This window comes from Saccopteryx bilineata, chromosome 6, assembly GCF_036850765.1.
Source record: "Saccopteryx bilineata isolate mSacBil1 chromosome 6, mSacBil1_pri_phased_curated, whole genome shotgun sequence".
NCBI classification, from domain to species: Eukaryota; Metazoa; Chordata; class Mammalia; order Chiroptera; family Emballonuridae; genus Saccopteryx; species Saccopteryx bilineata.
The window spans coordinates 100,371,635-100,387,500 of NC_089495.1; the positions used below are offsets into that span (position 1 = coordinate 100,371,635).

At 40.6% G+C, this 15,866-nt stretch overlaps 1 protein-coding gene across 7 annotated transcripts in view; it reads right to left on the reverse strand.

The window, feature by feature from the left end:
- MTRF1 (mitochondrial translation release factor 1) overlaps positions 1-15,866 on the reverse strand; it is a 45,657-nt gene that overhangs the window by 23,442 nt on the left and 6,349 nt on the right. For 5 of the 7 annotated variants that reach the window (XM_066234843.1, XM_066234844.1, XM_066234848.1 and 2 more), the window contains 4 exons: positions 14,954-15,045; positions 13,295-13,376; positions 12,003-12,110; positions 4,999-5,207 (listed from right to left, as the gene is read on the reverse strand). In XM_066234843.1, coding sequence (XP_066090940.1) covers positions 4,999-5,207; positions 12,003-12,110; positions 13,295-13,376; positions 14,954-15,045 — 491 coding nt within the window. The remainder of the gene's footprint in view (positions 1-4,998; positions 5,208-12,002; positions 12,111-13,294; positions 13,377-14,953; positions 15,046-15,866) is intronic. The other 2 variants (XM_066234845.1, XM_066234850.1) reach the window with 1 other exon arrangement.

A 15,866-nucleotide genomic window follows, 5' to 3' on the forward strand; every position in this document is an offset into this window, starting at 1 on the left:
TAAAACTATGAATAATGAGAATTGACTGTGTGTGCATGCACATTTATTACTAGACTGGATGGAGGCACCGAAAAAGATATGTTCATATTCTAACCACTGGAACTTTATTGTAAAGAGTCTTTGTGGATGTAACTGAGTTAAGATGTAACTGAGGTCCTCTTGGATTATTCGAATAGGCCTTAAATCCAATAACATGTCTGAGAAGAGACACCTCGAGGAGAGAACATGTGAATTCAGAGGCAGTGATTGGAGTTGTACAGCTTCAAGCCAAGGAACACTTAGAGACACCAGAAGCTAGAAGATGCAAGGGAGGATTCTCCCCGAAAAGCTGTGGAGGCCTGGCTGCTGGGTGGTTCAGTGGATAAAGCTTTGACCCAGAGCATCAGAGGTCATGGTTCGACCCCTGGTCGGGCATGTATGAGAAGCAATCAATGAGTACACAACTAAATAGAACTAAGTGAAACAATGAGTTGATGCTTCTCTTCCTCTCTCTCTCTCAAATCAAAAGAAAAATAAAAAAAATAAAAAATAAAAGCTTTGGAGGCAGCATGGCCCTGCCAATAATTGGTGTACCATACGTGACTATTTATTCAGGGGCACTGACTTCCTTTCCGATTGTCAAATACATAACAATAGTCAACATAACAATAGCCATATGGTGTGAATGAATCAAAATTATAGATATTTGTTTGGTCAGGTTGTCAAAAATATATTTTTTGGTGTGCTGCAGAATTTTAGAAATTAGTTTATGTGTGCCAGGAGATAAAAAAGTCATTGAAAATTGCTTCCCTAGGTAACCACAGGATAGAGGCTGATGGTCAGGGGAACCAACCAACCATGTGATTATAGGGTTGAAACTTTCAGTGTTGACCCCCCACCTCCAGGTAGGTTGAATTAATCCCCAGCAGTCAATGTATAATCAATCATAACTCCATACTGATGCCTCTAGAAAAATCCCAAAAGTATTGTTGTAAGGTACTGAAAAAGTCACAAAATTAATAGTAATAGTTTAGGAAGCTTAAAGAATATTTTATTAATTTGGGCTAGGCGTGCAGAGAGATTTTATAGATGTCATTTCTATACTTGTGTGATGAGCACCAACTCAGGATGGCCAATAGCACTGTGTTGTAAATGAGGAGGGAAAGGAGATTTGGACTCCCATCCCTCCCCCCACACCTGTGAGGAAGCAGGTAAATCGCTAGCCAGGTGCAGGAAGGGCGAGATTGAAAGAAATCGTTTCTTATTTGATGAGCCATTTGTAGGCATTTTGTCCCCTAGTGCCATGGAAACTACCCCTCCCCTCCTGAAAGCGTGTAATTAATGTATATATCTCTAAACATAGGAATGGCAAATGAACACTAGAAAATTTAGGAATATCTTTTAATATGTGGAATAGCATCTTTGCTATTTTGTTACCTTATAAGTTTTACTGTGTAGAAATGTTTTTATAGGTCCTATAGACTATAAGGTCGGTGGATAATGGGGGAAAGGTCAGACCCAGGAACTTTGGCTAGCACCACCCACAACCAAGTGCACCAAAAGAAACTTCCCAGGAGCCCTCTGGAAAAAAGCGACACCTCCATCAGCCAGTGAGATTTCACCACGTCATATTAGCTCGACCACCCTAGGGACCCTTTAAATATCTCTCACACAGGTTACCCCTTGCGACTTGCCTAGCCTCTGTCCCCAGGGCTAGGATACCTCTTAGGGCAGGATGTGCTCTGTACTCAATAAAGCCTTTTATTATTCAACACTTCCTGGCTCCGGCCCCTTCCTTCTTTCTGGGGGGAATACCTTCAGGGGTCGTCAAACTTTTTATAAAAAATGCCCACTTTTGCAGTGCTGGTCAACCTGGTCCCTACCGCCCACTAGTGGGCGGTCCAGCTTTCATGGTGGGCCAATCACAGCGCTGTTTGGTCGCATGGTAGGGACCAGGTTGACCAGCACTGCAAAAGTGGGCGGTTTTTATAAAAAGTTTGAAGACCCCTGCGAGTAGACAAATGTTGTAAGCTTGCTAATGAATTGTGTCCCATTCCCCTCCTCCTTTTCCCCACCAACCTGTGTGTGTGTGTGAACAAAGGTATATAACCAGCCCTGAAATGTATTTAAGGCACATGATTTGGGTTTGCAACTGCCCCATGTCAGCCATATGCAGCCAGCATATTTAAAAAACCTCCTCCTTTAATAAAACTCTTCAAAATTCATCTGGACTTGGTGGCTCTACGTAAACCCGCGCAATTGAGGTACGGTACTTTACAACAGTATGGGATTCAGAGAGCTTCCAGGTTCGTGAACACATCGAGGTGCTGGAAGAATGGAAGGCCTGGAGAAGGTATAGAAGCTCTGCAGCTATTCCATCTGGCTATTTCTGAGTTGTATCCTTTACAATAAACCAATAAGCTAGTAAGTAAACAGTTCTGTGAGCCACTCTAGCCAAGTATCAAACCCAAGTGTTGTGGGAGCCTTCTAATTTCTAAGCAGTCGGTCAGAAGCACAGGTAAAACCTGGGTTTGCAAAAAACAACAACAACAACAAAAAAACACCTGGGTTTGCTATTGGCCTCTGAAGTGAGAAGTGAGGCAATCTTGTGGGTTGAGCCCTTAGCCCAGTGGTTCTCAAAGTGTGCGCCCCAGAAGATTTCCAGGTGCGCCTTACGGTGTTCCAGAGAAATATGTGCCTGTTTGGGACCAAAAAACCAACAGGGTTTTTGGAGTTTAGATTTTTGGGGGACAGAGGTGTGGGGAATTGGCTGTAAGCTGACAGTCTGCCCAACCCCCTACCTCACTTGCCTGATTAGGTTGCAAAAGGCTGTTAAGCTGTGGTACTGGATTGTTTACACTACTCCCATGTTCCCTGGAAAGACTGGATGCAAGTTTCTACTATCCTTTGTTTGGTGTCAAGTTAAGATGATATGTATGGTGGGGTTTTTGGATTGATGATTAAACATAAGGAATTGTCTCTTGAAGCCTTTTGAATTTCTATAAAAGAAGAATATGTGGCAATATCTAAAAAAGCTTTGAACATTTTACTATAGTTTTCAACATCCTATTAATGTGAATTAGGATTTTCTGTCCTCAACACAATTAAGAGTAAAAAAGAGAGGAATTCTTTACTTTATTGATGAGGAAATGAGAGTTTGCCTTTCAAATATATGCCCAAACATTGAAGAAATTGCTAGGACACATCAGGCTCATGTTTCTCAGAAACACAGGAATGAAAAAACTTAACACATTTCATGCTGGGACCTGCTGAATTTACTAAATCTTACTAAGAATGTATCTCTATATACATATAAAGATAACTTTTTTGTCATTTTTTTATTTTTTAACTCCTTCGTTTTACAAATTCTAAAAAGCATAACAAAAAATGTAACATAAAAATGTTTTTTAATGTCAGAATAAATTTAATTTTGTCATCTTTATTTTGTTTAATTACCATAAAAGCACACTTGGACTTTATATTTTTTTCCTTTAATAGTTGACTTAATTATTATAACATATTTCTCAGAAATTTGTATATAGTGCACCTACAGTTATGTGTAGGATTTTAAATGTGCCTCGACTTTAAAAAGTTAGAGAACCACTGCCTTAGCCTATGAGATCTCCTGGTAGACAGCGGCAGAACTAATGAAATTGTAGGACACCCACTTGGTGTCTGCAGAGAATCTGTCAATTGATGGGGGTGAAAAGCCCACATGTTTGGAGTACAGAATTATTCTGTGAGTAGAATATATAGGAGTTTTTCCTAGACAATAATATTACAGAATGTTTGCTTTTCATAGATAATGGTATTGAGTTTATGTAAGAGAATATCCTATTCTTAGAAGATTTAAGTTAAAGATTTGGGGGAAGGGTTAGAGTCTCAGAGTGTCTGCTATATACTTTATAGTTCTTTAAAAAATATATATATGTTTGTATATATATATATATGTGTACATATATGTATATATATATGTTTGTTATTTGTTTTTGTTTTAAGCAAGAGAGACAGAGAGGGACAGATAGGGACAGAGAGACAGGAAGGGAGAGAGATGAGAAGCATCAATTCCTTGTGTGGCTCCTTAATTGTTCATTGATTGCTTTCTCATATGTGCCTTGACCTGGGGCTACAGCTGACCGAGTGACCCCTTGCTCAAGCCTGCAACCTTGGGCTTTAAGCCAGCGACCTCTGGGCTCAAGCCAGAGACCACAGGGTTATGTCTATGATCCCACACTCAAGCCAATGACCCTGCACTAAAGCTGGTGAGCCAGTGCTAAAGCTGGAAGAGCCCTGGCTCAAGCTGGTGACCTCGGGGTTTTGAACCTGGGTCTTCTGTGTCCCAGGCCGATGCTCTATCTACTGCACCACTGCCTGGTCAAGCTTTAGTGTAAAATTTTTAAAAAGTTAGGAGAAATAAAAATATGGGAATACTAAGCCCTGGCTAATTGGCTCAGTGGACTGAGAGTTGGCCTTGTGTGTGGATGTCCTGGGGTTCACCCCCAGTCTGGGCACACAGAGAAGCGACCATCTACTTCTTCCCCTCCCCCTCCCCTTTCTCTCCCTCTCCCCCTCTCACAGCCAGTGGCTTGGTTAGTCTGAGTGTCGGCCCCAGGGGGGGTTGCTGGGTGGATCCCAGAGGGAGCACATGCAGGAGTCTGCCTATCTCCTCTCCTCTCACTTAATATATATATAAATACTGATGTATTCAACCAAAAAGATACAGATCCCTGTGTATAGATATATTACTGACCTCAAAATATTATCTGTGGAATTCATTTTTTTCTTAAGATAAAATTTAGGCAACATTTAAAAAGCTTTGTGGATTCTGTTTCATGATGAGATGTGACTTCTATTTAGAACAAAAAAAACGAAAACAGCACATCTTGGTCAATGCTAAGAAAGGCAACTTAACCTGGAGAAGTTAAGGATTTCCCAAAAATGACTTTAAATTTCAATCTGTAACCCTGAAAATCACAGAATTTCCTAGAAGCTAAGGCTTTTCAGGTAACACTCACTCACAGAGAGGAAGTTTCTAAGGCCTCCTGGTGGGGTTACCTCGTCCGGCTGAGGGAGGACAATAACCGACATCGTTCCTGTGTGAATCCGCTGCATCCTGGACGACAGGCCCACCTCAGGGATGCGCTGAACTCGGTGAACCCCACCTTCATACTTCAGATGCTTATAGACATCGTCACCAGAGATCCGGGCAGCTGCATGATGCAGCCCACCTAGGGGGAAAAAATCCAGAAATTATTCATTTCCAATTCTAATTTGAAAGAGATCAAGATCTCAAATGTCCTTAATCTAAGGTCTGAATGTGAGTATAGAGCCTGAGATAAGAACATAAAGTAGGTCCAAAACTGTATTTTCCAAATATAAGTGGATTAATATATAAAAAGAAACATGCCAAAATATTAATATGGTTCATTTTGAAGAACAGAAAAACAGCTGATTTTTACTTTACCTGTAATACTTTTTTATTTCTAAATTTTCTATAATAAATGAGTATTTTATAAAAATTCTATTAGAAAAAAAATAGAATGTTTCCTGCTTGAACTACCCTATGCCATCTTAGGCTAATATGTTGCCACATATAAAAGAATGCTCAATTACAAAATAATTTGATAATAATGAATTACTTTATAGGTCCTCCCAAATTTTCAAGGGTCTACTGAAATGTAAATCTTGCTTCTCTGTTGAGTGGGAAAATTATCACAAAAGAATATTAAGACTAGGCTAGCTTCACTTCAAACATGTTTTTAAAACATATTTTTATTACACAACAATATACAGATATAGAAAAACCACATGAGTCAAATGTATGGCTTAATCTTGACCACAAGATCAATAAAAAGAACTTTGTTAGTCACCCCAAAAGCCCTCCCACATACCCCTTCTCAGTTACAACCTCTTCCCTTTCTCATGGGTAACCATTATACTGAGTTTTATTCCTTTTTTTTTTTTTTTGTATTTTTCTGAAGCTGGAAACAGGGAGAGATAGACAGACTCCCGCATGCGCCTGACCGGGATCCACCCGGCACGCCCACCAGGGGCGATACTCTGCCCACCAGGGGGCGATGCTCTGCCCCTCTGGGGCATTGCTCTGCCACGACCAGAGCCACTCTAGCGCCTGGGGCAGAGGCCAAGGAGCCATCCCCAGTGCCCGGGCCATCTTTGCTCCGATGGAGCCTCGGCTGCAGGAGGGGAAGAGAGAGACAGAGAGGAAGGAGAGGAGGAGGGGTGAAGAAGCAGATGGGCGCCTCTCCTGTGTGCCCTGGCTGGGAATCGAACCCGGGACTTCTGCACACCAGGCCGACGCTCTACCGCTGAGCCAACTGGCCAGGGCTCCTTTTTAAATAATAATTGTATTACCTAAATGTGTATCCTAGCCACTACAGTTAGTCTTGACCATTTAAAGAAGTTTGATTCTGTCTTTAAGTCCCTTATTCTATAGGTTCATCGTCCATCTCTTTTGCTTCCTACAAATGATCTGCTGAGGAATCCCAACTGTTGACCTGCAGAATTTCCCACAGTCTGGGTTTACTGATTGCATAGTCTTTGCAAAACTCAACCTGTTTTGCTGCCCTCTGTACTGGCTGCAATTGGGCAGGTAATCCAGAGACTGGACCAGACACCAGCTTGCACTCCTCAGTAAGACTACAGGAAGTACATAATGTCTGGTTGTCTCTTTTATAGTCTTGACAGCCTTTGATGCTTAATGTATCACAGGATTATAAAATGGTGATCATCTAATTCTATCATTTTTCTCACTTTTAATTAAAATGTTTATAAAGCGACATTTCCCCTTGTCTACTATTTGATTACCTACTGATACAGTTGTATAGGAAAGGAAGAATTAATGCTAGATTCTATCCCTTTACCAATTTTATTAATATACCAATACCATCTTTTGCAATATAATGAATTAGGGTCCCTTTAATCCTGACCAATTATTTTGTAAAATATCATTAAGAACTGAAATATCTGAACACATTCAGCATGTTTAAAGTCAATTGTAATTATTGTTATGGAAACTGCACTCATCCCGTCTTTGGCTAGTGGGAGCCTCTTCAAGTTAACTTGAGTTCCTCTGACATGGCTCTTGTAATGGTATAATATGTCTCAGGATTATCTTGAAGACTTCTTGCCCCACACTGGGATCAGCTATTTCTCCAAAAAGCCCTGGTTCCTTTCAAAAAGAATATTTCAAGACCACAATTTAGGTGCTAGAGTTGTGTACTGTTAATGGGTTGCTCATTCTTTCTAGGCCTTTCCATGGGCAGAGATGGAAAATACTTCAAGAGTTCATAATGATGTTGGCAGACAATTCTCTGCCCATCTCTTCAGTCTCTGCACATCTTGCAGATGAGATACTGCCTGCCCTTTTGTTCCAGAAAATCTTTTTAAGAGTGCCTATAAAGTGAACAGCTTTGGACATAATGTGTCCCTCCAGAACAAAGGATAAGTCTGTTCACAGCCTTGGGAGATAAAGTGACTCCTTCTACAGCAATGGGCAGGCATACTTACTGACCATTTAAAAAGACTTGAGATCCCTAAGCTCAGGGTTCCCATCCTGTAACAAAACCCACCGCGTGGGCAGGTATCATCTGGGCTTCTCTGAGTTGCCTTGTGGGGCTTGAGACTCATGGAACCAGCACAAAAATGCTGATATTCTGGTTACTGCTACTGCCGTAATAACTGCCCTTCCTCTCTGGCCATGAAACTATGGCAGGCTAACTTGTTAGCATACAAGTAGGGTAAAATTTCAGAACATTCACAGTTCCTGACAACTGACACTTCCAATGTAAATTCAAGATTACAACCTCTTACTTACTACTCTTGTAGCTCTTGTCTTCCATACCAAGAATCTTGGTTCTCAGAGACAGAGAAGGTACCAGAGTAGAATATCTCATAATTACTCATTTATTTTATTCCTAATTACATATCCAACAGCCTCAGAATAACATACTAGCTCTGCCACCAATATGATTACTAAAACCTTTAAAACATTTTTGCGGCCCTGGCCGGTTGGCTCAGTGGTAGAGCGTCAGCCTGGTGTGTGGAAGTCCCAGGTTTGATTCCCAGCCAGGGCACACAGGAGAGGTGCCCATCTGCTTCTCTACCCCTCCCCCTCTCCTTCCTCTCTGTCTCTCTCTTCCCTTCCCGCAGCCCAGGCTCCATTGAAGCAAAAGATGGCCCGGGCGCTGGGGATGACTCCTTGGCCTCTGCCCCAGGTGCTAGAGTGGCTCTGGTCGCGACAGAGCGATGCCCCCGGATGGGCAGAGCATCGCCCCCTAGTGGGCGTGCCGGGTGGATCCCAGTCGGGTGCATGCGGGAGTCTGTCTGACTGCCTCCCCGTTTCCAGCTTCAGAAAAATACAAAAAAAAAAAAATCCAATAATTTTATTAAAGTGTATCTTAGTGTTGGTTATTCTGACTGGATCTCTTCATATGTGCTCTTTAAATATGTTTTTTTTTTCTATTTCAGAAGAGTTTTGTTAAAATATGTTAGTATTTTCTGCAGGTAGTAGCCTCAGAGATGGCCCTCAAGATTCCTAAGTCTCTTGGTATTCACACCCTTAGAATTCCCTTTCAGCTGGTCCATATGATCTACAGAGTCCAACAGACTTGACAATACAACTTCCAGAGGTTAGGTTACAAAGAACTATGGCTTCCATATTGGGTGCTGTCACTCTCTCTATCTCATATCACTCACACTGGGAGAAACAGGCTGCATTTTTGTGAGCAGCCCGATGGAGAGGGCCCACATAGTGAAAACAGGTCTGTCAACAACCAAGTAAGCTCTGAAGTAGACCCTTAAACCCCAGTCAAGTGTTGAGATGACTACAGCCCCAAGCAACAGCTTGACGCCCACTTCAGGAGAGACCTATACCCGAACCACTCCATGGTCTCTGCCTCAGGCGCTAAAAAATGGCTCCAGTTGCAACAGAGCAAGGGCCCCAGGTGGGCTGAGAATCGCCCCCTTGTGGGCTTGCTGGGTGGAGCCTGGTCAGGGCGCATGTGGGAGTCTGTCTCTGCCTTCTGTCCTCTCACTAAAAAAAGCAACACCAACAAAAAAAACCTTTATTTTATTTTGCTAGTGAGTCAGTGTCTCTAAAAGCAGAGGGAAGGAGCGACGCAGGCAGTGTCCTAACTACTGTTAGGCTGCTCTATACAGTACACCTGCCACAGAATCTCTTCTTGTTCCTGTTAAGTTCATCTCCCTTTCATTCTTGAAAGTTGAATTCAAAATAGACAACTCAGAGGTCACTGATGACATTTCCCACTATTCTCTTTTGTAATGCTGCTGTTTCTGATTATATTCTCCCGAAATTCTCTCCTCTCTTGCTTCCATATTATATTGTCCTCATCCTTTTTCTGCCTGTCTGACTTCTCTTTTTCTTTTGCCAACTATGTTTCTAAATGCGGCCATTCACCAAGGTCTGGTGCCCTGCATGTTCCCTTCCCACAGACTACCTCACTTACTCTCAGTATCAGACATTACTCCTGTGCTAACAGCTATCAGATATCTTTCCTTAATTCTGTTCTCTCGCCAAAGCTCTGGTTACACAACTTTAAAATTTACTGGATATTTCTAAGTGAATGCTCAGTATAACCACAAACTTAATAATTCAAAACCCACTTCTCACTACTCTTCCCCACTGGGCTGGCTCTGCCTTTCAACCTCCATTCCATTCAATGGTATGAATGAATATCGCAATCTTGCTAGCTAGAAAGATTAGAATCCCTGTGGCTTATCTCCTTTGTGTCAGAAGAGACTAATGGCATATAGTGTGGCTCTGGATCAGATAGACTTAATCCCAGGATTGCCATTACTTATTGTGTGATCTTGGATTAGTTACTTACTCTCTGAGCCTAGATCCTCATCTGTAATCAGGATTAACAATATCTATCTCACGGTATTGTAAGGATCAAATAACCCACACAGCACACAGGACACAGTGGGCAAGCAACGGCCCCTCATGTATCCAGTCAGTTACCAAACTTTGTCCATTCTTCCTTTGAAAGTGTCTCACATGTCACCCTACTCCAAATTCTACTACTTAGTCGTATCTGGACCACTCTAATAAGCTCTCTGCAGTTGCCTTAAATCTAACCTCTTCAATCCATTCTTTAGATTGTGTCCAAATAATCTTAAAATGTATATTCATCAAGTCACATTCTCATACTAAAATCTTCAACAGCTTTTCATTCCCTAACAATCAAAGCCTGTTCAGCTAACAAGGATGTTCAAACTCTACTCAAGCCTATTTCCTATTACTTCCCTCAGAAACAGGCTGTGGTAAGCTGACTTCCTCACTGCCCTACACAGACTAGCTCTCTCCCACCACGGTGCTGCCTGCGTCGCTCCTTCCCTCTGCTCTCAGCGGCTGTCTCTGAAATTTGTGCCAATACAGTTTACTTATGCTGTACTCCTGGTTCTCATTTCCCTAGGTTGTTTAACTTACATTAATTCTTTTTCCACTTTGATAGTCTGTGGTTTATTATTCATGACCCCCTCTGTCTACTACAATGTATCACTGTATATAACCAAGCAGACAACTACTTCCAGATGGATGAAAAGAACAGGGGAAAAATAACTATCGGATGTTCGGATTTAACTACTTGCAGGTTTAAAGGCTAGCATTGTTTGCTATTGTTTATGTTATATAAGGTTTCATTAGCTCAACTACATGAAATCTTTTTGAAAATAAAAACAAATGATTAACTTTTTCTACATTCCCATAAAAATCTAACATATTAACCACTTAGTCTAATTGATAAACCTTCCAAGTACAGTATATATCACATAAGTGATGAAGTTCAATAGAGTAAAAACCTTAATATAGTTTTGCTTTGAACAACAAAGCAGTTGTTGTTCTAAGCAAGTTACACACCTACCCTCCATAAGAAAATTTTCTCTTACTCAGATATTCTTTCCTAGGAGGGCATATCCCTTCCTCCCTCCACTGTCCTCTCCCAGTTGAAAACTCTACTATAGTGCCCTGGCCAAGTAGTTCAGTTGGTTAGAATGTTGTCTCCATGCACCATTGTGGGTTTGATTCCGGATCAGGGCACATTCAGGAATCAACCAATGAATGCATAGTTAAGTGGAACAACAAATTGATCTCTCTCTCTCTCTCTCTCTCTCAAAAAAACCCCCACATACACATAAAACAAAACTCTATTATAGTGAGCCATATGATTGATAAGCCTATGTCACAGTATTTACTATATACAGATCAAATGTTTAAAAATATAGTATAGCCCTGGCTATACTATTTTTGATTAGAATGTCGTCTTGATACACTAAGGTTGTGGGTTCGATCCTCAGCCAGGGCATATAGAAGAACCAACTAATGGGGAAAAAAAGAAGCAACTAATGAATGTATAAATAAGTGGAACAACAAATCAAGTAATACTATTCAAGTAATAATAGTATTTATACCATGAAACATATACACATTAATGCTTATAATTATTCTTTTTTAGCTTTTCCAGAGTCTAGTGCCAAAGGAGAAATATGACAATACTGATGTTATTTTAGAGGTGACATCTGGAAGAACTACTGGAGGTCAGTAAAATAATTTTATTGTAAAGAATCTAAGGCCTGACCTATGGTGGCGCAGTGGGTAAAGCATCGACCTAGAAAGCTGAGGTCACCGGTTCAAAACCCTGGGCTTGCCTAGTCAAGGCACATATGCAATTTGATGCTTCCTGCTCCTCCCCACCCCCACCTCTCTCCTCTCATCTCTCTCTAAAAATGAATAAAATCTAAAAAATAAAATAAGACTTTCCTTTAAAAATTAAACAGAATCTAAGAAATACCTAAATTTTACTTTTTTTTATAATAACAAGTAATAATACTATTACTTGTTTCTCTCTCTCCCTTCTTCTTTCTCTAAAATCAATCAATCATTAAAAAATTAAAACATAAAACAAGAGGACAACATGGATCTAATAATGCTCAGAGGAAAAATAATTTTCAGTATCATCTATAGACAAAACCTCAAATACCCCTACCATAATCAGCAGGTGTATAATTCAGAAGTTCAAATTTCCAGTGCTTATAGCTTGAATAATTCTGGTACATGTCAAATATTTCCCGGGTAAATTGTTGGCAGATATCACCTATAAGAAAATACAAAAATAATTTAGTCAGCACAAATTTTTAAGAGAACTATTCTTAATATAGCCCCTTATGAAATGAGTAACTACTTCAAAAGTAAAACTTTTATTTTATTTTATTTTTTTTTTTTTCATTTTTCTGAAGCTGGAAACAGGGAGAGACAGTCAGACAGACTCCCGCATGCACCCGACCGGGATCCACCCGGCACGCCCACCATGGGGCGATGCTCTGCCCACCAGGGGGCGATGCTCTGCCAATCCTGGGCGTCGCCATGTTGCGACCAGAGCCACTCTAGCGCCTGAGGCACAGGCCACAGAGCCATCCCCAGCGCCCGGGCCATCTTTGCTCCAATGGAGCCTTGGCTGAGGGAGGGGAAGAGAGAGACAGAGAGGAAAGCGCGGCAGAGGGGTGGAGAGGCAAATGGGCACTTCTCCTGTGTGCCCTGGCCGGGAATCGAACCCGGGTCCTCTGCACGCTAGGCCGACGCTCTACCGCTGAGCCAACCGGCCAGGGCCAAAAGTAAAACTTTTAAAGTTATAGTGTGTCACCTGACCAGGCAGTGGCACAGTAGATAGAGTGTCGGCCTGGGATGCTGAGGACCTAGGTTTGAAACCCCATGGTTGCAGACCTGAGTGTGGGCTCATCCAGCTTGAGTATGGAGTCGCTGGCTTGAGCGTAGAATCATAGACATGACCCTATGGTCATTCCCTTGATCCCAAAGGTCTCTGGCTTGAGCAAGGGGTCACTCGCTCTGCTGGAGCAACCTCCCCTGCCCCTCCGCCCCCATCAGGGCACATATGAGAAAGCAACCAATGAACAACCAAGGTGACACAATGAAGAATTGATGCTTCTTGTCTCTCTTCCTTCCTGTCACTCTCGCTTGAAAAAAAATAAAGCTACAGTGTGTCAAATAAAAAAAAAGTAAAATTTAGGTATTTCTTAGATTCTGTTTAATTTTTAAAGGAAAGCCTTATTTTATTTTTTAGATTTTATTCATTTTTAGAGAGAGATGAGAGGAGAGAGGTGGGGGTGGGGAGGAGCAGGAAGCATCAAATTGCATATGTGCCTTGACCAGGCAAGCCCAGGGTTTTGAACCGGTGACCTCAGCATTCTAGGTCAATGCTTTACCCACTGCGCCACCATAGGTCAGGCCTTAGATTCTTTACAATAAAATTATTTTACTGACCTCCAGTAGTTCTTCCAGATGTCACCTCTAAAATAACATCAGTATTGTCATATTTCTCCTTTGGTACTAGACTCTGGAAAAGCTAAAAAAGAATAATTATAAGCATTAATGTGTATATGTTTCATGGTATAAATACTATTATTACTTGAACTTAGATAAAAGACCCCCAAACATTAAAAAAAATTAGTAGTTAACAAAATCGCATAGCATCCAATTGAGGTCTACTCCCAAAATGTTTTTTTTTTTTTTTTAATTTTATTTATTTATTTATTCATTTTAGAAAGGAGAAGGAGAGACAGAGGGAGAGAGAGAGAGGAGAGACAGAGAGAGAGAAGGGGGGGGAGGAGCTGGAAGCATCAACTCCCATATGTGCCTTGACCAGGCAAGCCCAGGGTTTCAAACCGGCGACCTCAGCATTTCCAGGTGGACGCTTTATCCACTGCGCCACCACAGGTCAGGCGCCAAAATGTTTTAATAAGTAGACCTAATTAGACCTAAAATAAGTGATCGACTCATGTTAACAATGAAGTTACTTGTCAGGATGTTCTCTACAGTGCTATCAGGCTATCTTAATTTTCTAAAATGCAGAAGTTTAGATCAAAATCCAGTGTTCCATTCAATTTTCTTCAAATTTTGCCCCTCCTTAGTTCTGAACAGAAGCTTCTTTCATTTAATGAATGAAGTAAAACTTGAAAGTCTTCATGTTACATGATTGCATATTCTCTCCTGCCTTAAATAATAGCAAACACCACTCACTCTATGCCTTGCCTTCTGAACAGACTTGCTTTGTTTCAAGAGTATGTTGAGGACTCCCAAGATAAGTTTCAAATAGTTTCTTAGCTGTGACAAGAAAAAAAGGGGCATCCTAATAAAGATAGTAACCAACTTTCCTCTTAGGAAGAAAAGGGAAGCAACTTTATTATTATTACTATAAAAGTAACTATGTGTCATGATACTCTCTCCCATCAATTTTCAAACAGACTAGAAATGATCTAGTCTATGGGAAAGAATATTAGAAAATATCAGTCAAGACATCTTACTTTGTTTAGCTAGTTCAATCAGTGACAAAAATGACCGATACCTCTACCTCATTCCCTTAAACCCCTCAGAAAGCTCCTCTACTCTATTTCCAGAGTAGGGAAGACCGAAACGGGAGGATGGCAAATACAACAGAAAGAAAAATGGCATGCAGTCGTGTGACTTTCGACAAATCATCCATCCACTGAGCTGAAAGGAGCTAAAGATTTGTGTTAACCAACTGTCTCTATACCCCTGGATTCATTCCATTCTATCCAGAAGGCAAATTTTTAATCCTTAGTTAACACAATCACATGAACCACTCCCTTAAAAACCCCTGATGCTTCCCGTTGGTGAACTAAATTTATCAACATGTATTCCCTTGCTTGGCAGGTTAATAGATTCAACTGTAGAATACTCCTGCTGGAAGGTGGGGGAATGTTTTATTATCTGATATCTATCACAATCTCTTCAATCTCACTCTGTAGCAAATTACAGTGCTAAACCTAGCCTAATCACTTATTGTAAGGGAAGACTTAATGTAATGGTATTTGGAAAGTACTTTTAGCACCAATGCATAATATAGCAACAGTATTCCTTTATATTAACACCACTGAGATCAGTTTACCTCCTCAAACATACCTCCCTGTATAATACGCTGATTTTTTGAGCAATAGTTTGCCTCTCTTCCAATGCAAGTTCTTGTAACTGCTTTTCATCTTGTTTATTTAAACCTACAAACCAACAACAATAATTATGGTAAAAGTTTTTAAATACTCACAGGGAAACTCTTAAATAGATACCTAATCTCTGCCAACTAAGCTTTATTTTACTTGTGAAGGCAAGGGATTACACAGAAGAACAGCTGAAATACTTGCAGTGTTTTTCAACCAGTGTGCCGCGGCATACTAGTGTGCCATGAGACATGGTCAGGTGTGAATATAGATACATTTAGAAACTATATTATTAACTATATGTATAATATGTACTGTGTTAGAGTGTCATTTTGTGTCATTTTGGTAAGTGGTGTGCCCCAGGATTTTGTAAATGTAAAAAATGTGCCGCGGCTCAAAAAAGGTTGAAAATCACTAACTTAGAGAACATCAATAAACAAGTTATTTGTAAAGTATATCCAAAAAATCCAGTGTGAAAAGAAGCATGATCCTGCCCGAAGAGCTTGTGACTGAATGTCTGTAAGTAATTACAGAAATCAGTGATTAAGCAAACAGGTCTAAAAAGGGACCGGCTAATTAAATATAAACCGAAATAAGGTTAGTTTTAGAGTAAACAGGAGTGACCACTTCTTTTCTAAAAGGTGACAACCATTATAGCACACTGTGAGTAATCTAGCACGAAAGCCTCTATTTTTGTAGAGTAAATGTAGTTCGTATCACTCTTATTATAAAATAGCAAAATTGTAAACCTAGAAGAGTTTAGAAAGTCTAATCTGATCTAATATCACACATGATGCAATCAAGGTTGAAAGAAATTATGTCAATTCAATTTAGAAAGCCATTCAGTAAGCTCCTATTATGTGCAAGAAACTTTCCCAAAA